This window comes from Mastomys coucha, unplaced genomic scaffold (assembly GCF_008632895.1).
Source record: "Mastomys coucha isolate ucsf_1 unplaced genomic scaffold, UCSF_Mcou_1 pScaffold22, whole genome shotgun sequence".
Taxonomy (NCBI): Eukaryota; Metazoa; Chordata; class Mammalia; order Rodentia; family Muridae; genus Mastomys; species Mastomys coucha.
In genome coordinates this window covers 32,095,515-32,106,108 of record NW_022196905.1, presented here as the reverse complement: position 1 = coordinate 32,106,108, position 10,594 = coordinate 32,095,515, and the positions used below count along the sequence as shown (strand labels likewise).

The 10,594-nt window shown below is 47.0% G+C and overlaps 1 protein-coding gene across 1 annotated transcript; it reads right to left on the bottom strand.

The window, feature by feature from the left end:
- Positions 1 to 5,849: 5,849 nt before the first annotated feature.
- Cytl1 (cytokine like 1) lies at positions 5,850 to 10,154 on the bottom strand. The gene is made up of 4 exons (XM_031339731.1): positions 9,883 to 10,154; positions 8,198 to 8,242; positions 7,907 to 8,035; positions 5,850 to 6,442 (listed from the first exon to the last, which is right to left on the bottom strand). The coding sequence occupies exons 1-4, from the start codon at positions 10,036 to 10,038 to the stop codon at positions 6,359 to 6,361; spliced, it is 414 nt and encodes a 137-aa protein (XP_031195591.1). The 5' UTR covers positions 10,039 to 10,154; the 3' UTR covers positions 5,850 to 6,358.
- Positions 10,155 to 10,594: the final 440 nt, after the last annotated feature.

Here is a 10,594-nt window from a genome sequence, read left to right as displayed (position 1 = left end):
ATCGATGTCAGGATAGTCCCTGCCTCTGTCCCGAGAGCTCTTGATCTACCATTCTGTAAACCTAAAACTTCTGCAAATATGGCTGTGGTTTCACACCCTCAGCATTTTTGTACAGACTTAGCGTAAGCCGTGGTATTTTTGTCTGATAATCCTCATCAGGTTTCAATTGCCTCTGGGCATGAAGTACCTGCTGAGCTGAGCCAAGTGCTTTGAGGAGGCCCACACTGATGGTAAAATGCTTGGTGGTACCTGGGAAGAGATAAGGCTCTGCTCAGAGTTTGGCTGCTGGTGATGGCCTATGTGTCCACGTTCTCTAGAAGAGCTTAGAGCACTGTGAGATGAAGGCCCTCACAATGTGTGTGCATGCATGTGTGTAGGTGCATGTGTGTGTGTGCACATAGACTGCATGTATGAGTATACAAAATGTCAGTGCTGACCAAGGCAGCAAGCAGCAGCAGTTCTTGGCAACACAGGAAGCAGACCTCCAAAACTGCCCTCTCCACAGTACAAATAACGTGTACCAGGAGGAAGCACTGGTCATGGATGGCTGGAAATCTCAAGGCTTCAACTGGGACCTTGTCTCCATTTCAGTGTCAGCCCTTTCAAACCTTACTGACTTTGCTCATCCATCAGGCATGATACTAAGTTGTGGGAAAGAAATCATGAAATGAGAATCCACGGCTACTTCCTGGAGTGCTTCACCTTGCAGGAAAGACAAACAGCATACATGCAATCAAACAGATTTCTCATCTGCTACTGTAAAGCCCCGGGGCACTTTATAAAGAACAGCGGTGGTAGTGAGAAATATGGGCTTTGAAGGCCAAGGTAAGAAGTTGAAACTTCACTCAAAGAGTTTTTAACAGGACAGGCAAGATCTAATTGATATTTACAATTTTTATTACACTAAATTGTGTGTGTGTGTGTGTGTGTGTGTGTGTGTGTGTATGAGAGAGAGAGAGAGAGAAAGAGAGAGAGAGAGAGAGAGAGAGAGAGAGAGAGAGAGAGAGAGAGAGAGAGAGAGAGAGAGAGAGAGAGAGAGAGAGAGAGAGAGGATAGAATGTGAATGCTATGGGGCATGTATGGAGGTCAGAGGTCAAAGGACAACTTTCAGGGGTTGATTATTCTTGAACTTGGGTTGTCAGGCTTGGCAGCAAGCACCTTTACTGACTGTGCCATTTTGACCAGTGATTTATATTTGAAACAGACTGTTCTGGCTTCTGGGAATGAGTTGATTGAAGAGGGAGATCTCTCTGAAAGCTTCCAACCCAGTTGGAGGCAACTGCAGGCATTCAGGCAAGAGGAGAGCATGAAGCAATGGTGTGTGTGTACATGAGCATGCGTGTGCACATGCATGTGTGTTTGCATGCACCCATGTGTGTGCATGTGTGCGTATATGCGTGTGTGCGCACGTGCGTGCATGCGCATGTGTGTGTGTGTGTGTGTGTGTGTGTATGTGAAGATTGGCCATGCAATTATGAAGGCTAAGGAATTCCAGAATCTGGCATCTACAAATTACCGACTCAGAAGAGCTGCTGGTATGGTTTTAGACATGGAAAGCAGGTTGGTATGAGTTCTAGGCTTAGCTTAAAAGGCCTGAGAATGAGTGGAGTAGTGGAGGAAGCCTGGAGCCTCGAGCGGGGGAAGACAGGTGCTGCCGGGCCAGCAGGCAGTTGAGGGTGGGTGCTTCCCTACTCATACTCTGTTCATTCCGCCCAGGCCTCCATGTGCTACACAGGCTTCACCATACCAGGGAACCACCCCGTTACTCAGTGTGCCAGTCCAATGTTGACTTCAGCCAGAAACACCCAGACATACCCCAAAATGATTAGTAAGAACAGGAAGCCAGAACCTCCTCCATGGGAAGGACACATTGCCTGGAAATCTCTTGACTGGGAACCCCACTGTGACCATTTCAGTGGCTTCCCTGTCATCTCTGCTGGATGCCTGATTTGATGCTATCATCTATCTACTTGCTATTTACTCTTCTGCTTTTGCTCACTATGTACTTACTAAGCTTACTAAGTACAGCCATCCCCGGAGCATTCTCCAGGTAGAACAGTAAGGTGGGGGCTGGGAAGATGGCTCAGGTTGGTAAAGTAATGATTGAGAACAGTGACATATATCTGTAACCCCAGTGCTGGGGGTAGGGCTGTGGAGGAGCCCTGGAGTGCACTGGCTATGTAGTTTAGCCAAACAAGTGAGCCCCAGGTTCAGTGAGACTCCCTATTTCAAAATATAAGGTGGAGAATGACTGAGAATAACATTCAACATTGACATCTGTCCTCAACATACATGTGCACACAGGTGTGTGTGTTCACATGCACATGTACAGATACACAAACTTGTACACACACACACAGAGTAGATGGGTGCATTCGGGTGGGGCCTTCATGATTTAGTACTGGATTTTTCATTAAGAGATAGAGACATATACACATGTACATACATGCTCCATATATTTGTTATATGATGTTCTGAATTAATCTGTGGGCTCCGCTGTCACAGGATGTGGTCCCCAAACTTAGTATTTAGAACCATGAAGCCTCTTCATATTCTAGATATGTAGTCCATGTTTTTACACTGCAGCAGGAAAGCAGACAAGCAGAGTAAAAACCTATAGAAATTCTTAGAGGTCCGTGACAGTGAGGCATGTGACTGTGGCCTCAACAGCACAGGGATTGTTGTCAGCCTTTACAAGAGCAGCTTTGTAAGTGCGGGGTGAGGACCACAGATTCGATGCTACAAGCAAAAGAATCTGCTGGAGAACTGCAAGCTGGTGTCTGTCTCACTTGCTTTTCACTGGCCATTCAGGGAGCTCAAGGACAATGAGTCCGTGAGTGATAGATAACAGGAAATGGCAGAGAATCAGATACTTCACAGCTTACAACAAGAAATGCTCCACAGAGATTTGCTGGTTATGATACACTGGGCTGAAAGGCCTGACAAATGAGTCATAGATATGAATGGAGGTGGGGTTGGTGGCTGGGGTCAGGTGGGTCTCAGGAAACCACTGGAGGACATCAGAAGTATGGAATATGCTCACTTTAGCATAGTAGCCCTGGTTGGTTGGCAGAAGAAGGTTTATAAGGGAGGGAAAGATATCAAGACACAGGCCTAGAAGCTGTTGTCCAGGGCTGAGGTCAGGAAGAGGTGTGTCTGAAATGGTGGTTATCTTGGGAAAAGGGAATGCATGGATTCTTGGGCAAGTCGGCCTGAATACTTGTCCCCTACAGTGTTGGTTTCTGATGTCAAAGGGAGCTGGCTAGAAGTCTATGTGAATAGCTCCTGTGTAGTTTCACTATATTGATGAAGGAAGTGGGGACAGAGGCCAAGGAATTGCCCAGCAGCACATAAACACCCCAAGGTCGTCACCTTGTCACCTCCTCACTTAGCTCCTTCTCTGGCTTCACTGTGTGATTAAGTCAGTTGTAAAAATACGCTGGTCCTAACAGGCAACAACCTTCTTTCTGATGAAGAAGACACAAGAGATGCTTGGTTGGCATACCCTTACTTAGGGCAAAAAGAGATAACAGTAGAGGGAGACCTGTGAGAACACTGAATGTTGGACCAGTCTGGATGACATGTGTATCTGGTGTATCCAGCTAATGTCAAGGTTGGGAGGGAGCAGATGGAGACATGAACAGATGTGGAGAGACAAGTGACCAGTTCACTCTGGAGGAAGGTGCCTGAATGAGGGGCTGTGCTCTCACCCCTGGCTTGGTGAGAGACTAGGACCCAGAAAGCAGCATCTCATTTGTTAGTTTTGAGGTCTAAAGCAGGAGACCCCTAAGGAATTGAAAAACCTAGGTTTTAACTTACAGGTCCTAAGTTTTCTGATAGGAGGGGATGACTCTGCAGATGGTTTGGGGACAGAAGGCTCTGCCTGGATGGGCTTGGCCATTACTTGTGTTGTTCATATCCCAGCTCCATCATGTTTTCAGCTTCAGCCATGCTCATGTTGGAGCCCCATGCCTCTGCCTTCACTCCTCTATAGCTCACCAGTTCTAGGCTTGTTGAAATCTGGAATCCTCTGAGAAACCCACCCCCAACCCCACCCCACCCCACCCCATCTCCTCCTGAACTCACATGCCCCTTCCTCTGCTGTCTCTGAGTTTGTGACCATCTCCTTGGGTAGCTGTGGGAAGGAGCCTGCTATTTTTCATTTTGGTTTTTGTTAAGTGCATGACAAGCACTTGGTCATACTGTTGAATACTTAGCACATAGACATCTGAAATGCTTGAGTTAGGCCTCAGTGGTCTGATTCTGCTATTGAGAGATTGTAAAGAGATTATCAGAAACTTATCAAGACTTAGCACTCATCTGTATGTCTGGAATTGCTTCTCTACCACTTGCTAGTGGGGCTTGATGCTACTTAACCTTGAATTTGAGAATTTCCTGTGACTGGAGACAATGTTTGATAATATAGTATCTACCCAGCAATGCTGTGGGGAAGATTCTGTAAGGTTGAGGGTACCCTGTTCTAGGCACAGTGTATCCATATGTCACAATGGTGGTGATGGAGTCACAAAAAGCCATTCTGTGGTATTATTTTCCTTTGTGTATAGATTGAAGTGTACATCTCTGGCAACTGTGAGTGTGACCTTATTTGGATATAGGGTCTATGCAAAGACTATCAAATTAAGATGCTATTGAGAGCTAGGAGCTCTCAAAAGTGCATCAGGAAGTGGCAGTGTGCTTACCTCAGGACGTAATGCATGAAGGCAATTCCTACTTTCAACAGTTAGTGTCCATGAAAGAAGAGAGATACTGGAACAGAGATAGACATGGCAAAATACCCACATATTGAGGGGAGACCGAGATGACTTGCTTAAGAACCAGTGTGGCCACCTGTATAAATAACTGTACCTAAGAGGTCGGGAGATGCTTCAACTTCTGCTGGAGACATAGTGTCCCTTTGGATGTAACCACTGGGAACTGTACCAACACTGCACCCACAGAGAGGGCAGTACCCTGTCACAATGCTCAGCTCTTACACATCTGGGATGGACATTGGAGGAATCTAATGGGGGGGGGGTTGAGTGACTTACCTTGCCATAGCAATTGAAGGCAAGGGAGAATTTGGTGTTGGATTTTGGAAAATACCCACTCTACTTCATCTCAGCACAGAGCATAGCCTCCTGCACCCCAAGACCACACATTTCTTTGGTGAAAACTACCTGTGTCACCTTGTTGCAGTTGTCCTATGACATGGGCAGAATGAGTGTCACCCAGGCCATCTTCAGAATTATCTGAGAGCCAAAGTAGCTGAGGTCCCAACAACAGCCTGGCTTGTCTGTGTAGCTCAGATCCTAACATGACACAAACCACACTCGGGAATACTCCCAGGACCAAGAGGCTTTGCTGAATCTATTCCTGGGTTCCTAAGTTAAGGAAATCAATATGTTTTACTTGCAGGGACCAGTGTGGGAAGAACATAGGCTTTGGATCACCAGGCTTGGCTTCAACCAAGCTGCCTACTCAACAGCTTGAGTGACCTTGAGCAAGGCAAGTCACTCAGCTCACCATTAGTTTACTTCAATGTTCATCCCAGATGTGTAAGAGCTGAGCCTTGTAACTGGGGCACTTGTGACAGGGCACTGCCCCTCCATAGGTGCAGTGCAGTCTGTTACCAATGGTTGCATCCAAATGGACACTATGTCCCTAGCAGAAGCTAGAACATCTCCCAACCTCTTAGCTACAGCCATTTATACAAGTGGGGTGAAACAGACTGAGACACAGGCTTGATGGAGAAGAATCAACAATTGTACCATGGGAATAACAGGTGCTCTGTGGGAAAGTGAGGAAAACCCATCTAAGGCCACTGTGGAGTAAGACAGCAGCACCCCTCCTTCTCACAATAGAGGTTTATTTGTTTTCCATCACCCTTCAGTTAAAGGGTGGCTCGTTCATAAAAGCCTTGTAACTACATTGCAAAAGCAGTAAAGATACTTTAAAATGAAAGAAAGGAAGGAAAGCTTGCACAGGAAGGAAGTATAAAGTTGAAGCCCCTTTGGGTGTAAGCAGAGACCAGAAAGAAGAATGGTCCCATTATTTCATTAAAGCAGGCATAAAGGCATGGGACTTGCTATTCCCAAGGTGCTTGTTCCCCAAAGAGAAGCCAGTGTGCACTTTCTTCTTTGTACCTCTTATACTCCAACAAGGCACCTAGGAGCTGAGCTTCCAAGCTGTGCACAAAGCATGCTCAGATAGGATCCTCACTAGTGTTTCAGAAGCTAGAGATATTCGTGGCAGGCTAATAGCTGCACTAAAAGGAGACCTGAGAAGGTGGGGTGAACATGGCTGTGTTTGGACACTGGCCCAACTTCAGACCTCTGGGTCGTTCTTCTGGTCCACCTGCTTAGCTCTGCCAGTCTGGAGGACCAGTGACCTCGGCGATTGGGTATTCCAAGGCACTGCAGTCATCTGAGAGGAATACCAAGTCCTAGAAAAGACAAGCAAGCAGTGAGCAGATGTGCTGCCGCCAGTGTCTCTCAAGCATGCAGGCAATGCTAGGTCTGCTGTCACCTCCCAAGACTGTCCGAGCATTCCTGGGGTGTAGACATACACCTCTGTCCCCAAGGAGAGCGGGTGCTTTCTTTTTTCACATTCTCATTGGCATTTATGCAGGCTTTGGTTGACCAGATGGACAGATGATTGGGTGAGATTGAGTGACAGATTATAGGGTGAATGGATGCAGCCACTACAGAACAGCACCAGTTTCCACCTCCAGCCACTTCAGCCAGGGCACACCGTGCACCAGAAGGAGCTCTGCTAATGTCAACATCCCTTCTTCACAACAAACCCAGGGAGTTCAGGAACGAAGGGGGCTGCCATAGGAGAAAGCATCAGCAAGCTAAGAATTCTTGTTGGGGAGGCTTACTCTGGCCAGGATGGTGCCTTCATGTATACACACAGGCAACTCCCCAAATATTTCCCCCCATACTCATACATGTATACGAGGGGGAGACTGAGGAGACAAATCAGTAGGCAAAACCATGTTCTGCACAAGCTTGAAGACCTGAGTTTAATTCCCAGGACCTGTGTAAGAGGCTGTGCGTGGCCATGCATGTTTAATACCAGTACTGTGCAGAGCAAAGACAGTAAGATATTTGGGGTCTACTGTCTGCCATCTTAGGTCAAGGAAATAGGCAGAGAGTGTCAGAACAAGACACTTGATGTCCTCCTGCTGGACTCCACTTGTGTATATATATCACACATTAATATTCTGTCTGTCTGTCTGCTCTCTCTCACACACATACATACACATGCACATGAGTGCATACACACACACACACACACACACACACACACACACATACAAACACACACACACAGAGGCACAGACAGGCACACCAGTATTTTTTTTTAGGAACTTAGAATTATACATTTAACTACCTGGCTAGGTATCTTAGGGACAGAGCATAAAGTATAAAGTGGTCACATTGTAATGATGTAACTATTAGGACCTTCCTCCTGATGTTACCAGATGGGACACTTAAGTCCCCTGCTCACCTATGATGTGTGAAGGAGTGCTCCCAAAGGGAAGGAAAAAAAAAGAGGACACGACTCAACACTATCTGGGACTGGATCGTGGGATCAGAGTGTTAGTGTTCTGTGCCTGCCTCCCAACTATCAGCTGTTCTAATGACACACACTTGTAGATGCTCCTTCAGGAAGTGTCCTCTGGTTGCCTCTGGCTCTTGAACTTTTCCTTGAGTGACTATGGAGTGGTCTGGGAGTGAGCCGTCCATGTGGCCTCCAGGTGCAGCTGTGGGACATTGAGGGGACCCATTCTGAATCCTGCTCCCTTAACAAGGGTGACTATTGTTGTAGAAAGGCTGCTTGGACTGGAAGTCCCTCCCACTGCCGTCCTTCCAACCCTCCTGCTCTTAAGTGCCTCACTCACCCGCCTGCAGAAGGAGTTCATGATGGTATACAGCTTCCGCACTCTGTCCTTCAGAGTGTCCACTTCGGCCATTTTCCAGCACTGAGGAGAAGCCACAAAATCTCGCAGCTTGGCCAGCACACAGTAATTCTGAGAGTGGGAACAAGAGAGGGCTATGGGAGAAGGGGGAGCCAGAGGGCCAGGGATGTAGCACAAGGCATTTGCCCAACCCTGGCTGCCCTCTCAAGCAGGAGGCAGAGGTAGTTCACACCCACCCCACCCCACCCACCCCACCAGGCAATACTCTCTTACATGGATATCCAGGTAAAGCCGGGGCAAGTACCTCACACACGAATCCTGCAGGAAGGAAGCAAGTGAATGGGACATCACAGGAACAGCTTAGTCAGTCTGCACCCTGACAGCTGCCCCCAGACAGTGGCCCCAGAGCTTTTACTTTTCCTGATGCCATAGCACCCACAGAACATCTTGCCTTGTGACATCTTCTCTCCCAGAATCTTACATCAGAGCATAGCCTTTACAATACTGTGGATTAGGACATCATTTTACACAAACACACATGTACAGGCATGTGCAAACATACATAGGATATTATATAGTATTGTAGATATAAGGCATTCATATACATGAAAGCTGGTTGTATAACAGCTTTCCATATGAAAATTGTATACATAAGTATATTTTATATATTTGCCCATGTAAGAGCTTTGAGCTATAACAGACACAACAAAGTTTGTAAGATATAACACATTGCTATAAAGAAGTGTATGTGTGTGTGTGTGTGTGTGTGTGTGTGTGTGTGTGTGTGTAGGACCAAAGTCCTGCATATCTAGTGCCCTTCCCTCTATGTGACCTGGGGCTGCTGTCTTCTTTCTTTGTAACTCAGTTCCTCATCTGCGAATTAGAAGGCTGAGTGTTTTGTCTTCTGCTTGGTCCCACTCTGTGGCTCTTAGCCTCTGATCTTACCCTCTAGCACCATATGCCCCTAAGGTTGTGTCTGTTTCATGGCAAGGAATAAGGGTACAGCTCTCGAAAGTGTTGCACAAAAGAACATAAGCTTATTGGATGGTGGGTTAAGAAGCAGCATGCAAAGCTATTGGTGCTATGAAATCCATATTTCACCACTGATGTCGCACCACTGCCACCACCACCACCACAGGGACCACCACAGGAACTTGCACAGAAAGAGTGGTTGCTGCCCTTCAATTGCTATAGCAACAATTGCCTCTAGGTGGCAGGCTCACAAATACTATTTTTTCCCCAGTGGTCTTTTGTGCATTTTCCTATTCTATAGTCTACCCTGATTATCTCAAGATAGTAATGAATGCAGTTTGACTTTTGAAAGGAAAATTCAAAGTGTTAAAAAATGTGAGCTCCAATGCCTGAGGAATGTTGGGGTTTGTTTGAAGTGTATGCGAGCAGCCAAGTGACACCTTTGAAGTTCACCCAGGCTCTTACTGTAGTCCAGTGGGTTTTGCTTCTATTAGAGATAAGCATGTAGATGATCTTGACTCTCTGCCTTTGCAGTACTCCTCAGAAGACTCCCCTGAGTTCCTGGGGGTCTTCCTCTGAGGATAGGTCTAACAGCTTTAACACTTGTCGGTTACTTGTGGTCAATGGGTCTTTCAGCCCCATCACACCCAGGGAGATGTGATTATCTCCATTCTTTACAGAGAAGGAAGCTGAGACAGAGTGCTGAATAATTGTCCCATAGTCCCAAGGCAGATAAGGAGTGTATCACCTCCTTAGCATACATTGTTGGTCATCAGGCTAATGACAAAACTGAAGAAGCTTAATTCATTAGTTATGTGCAACTCTAAATTCCTAGTCTCTATAGTGAGCTGTTATTTCTTTTTGAAAAAATGATCATCTGTCTATCTATCTATCTATCTATCTATCTATCTATCTATCTATCTATCTATCTATCTATCTATCTATCTATCTATCTGCCCAAGGCAAAAGGCAAGTGAAGAACTTACCTCAGGCTCTGAAGCCTGCAGACTCTGGAAGTCCGCCATGATCTCACGGCTCAGGGTCAGCATTCGGGAGTAGCAGGTGGGGGGCGCAGGCTGTACTGCCAGAGGCCAGACCACCACCAGCAGCAGCAGCAACAGCGGCAGTGTCTTTGGTGCCATGGTGCCTGCTGCCTACTGCTGGGCCAGCTGCCCCTTTAAATAGCTGCTGGGGGGATATCGAAGGCTCAGGCTCCCCACCTTTTTCCTGTGGGGCCCTTGCCAGGGTCAGGCATCCAAGGAGGGTGGGATCAAGAGTGTGAAACGCCCACAGGGTCTGGGACACTGGATTCTTTCAGAAGGAAGCTGTAATAAGGGGACGGGTGCATAGTTGGGGGGGCTGGAGGTACCTAGAAAGGAAGCAGGCATTCATTTTCTACTAGGAATTTCTGTTATGACAGAGAGAGCAGTTGAGAGGGTCAGACAGGAAGCAGGGAGAGATGGAAGAATGGGAGATTGGATCAGAGGCCAGGAAGGGGCAGTGTTGCCCCCTGGTCAGAGTGGGAACTGCTTCTTAAGACTGGCTGATCTCCTGGAGAATTCGGGTTAAAGGAGGACTAGGGTGCCCCTAATCCTTCCAGTCTGCTAGCTAGGATAATATGTAGGGCTGGGGTCAGCCAGATTCCATAGTGCAGCCACTAAGCTTGATGGAGACTGTTCAATGCAGCTCTGGATCTGG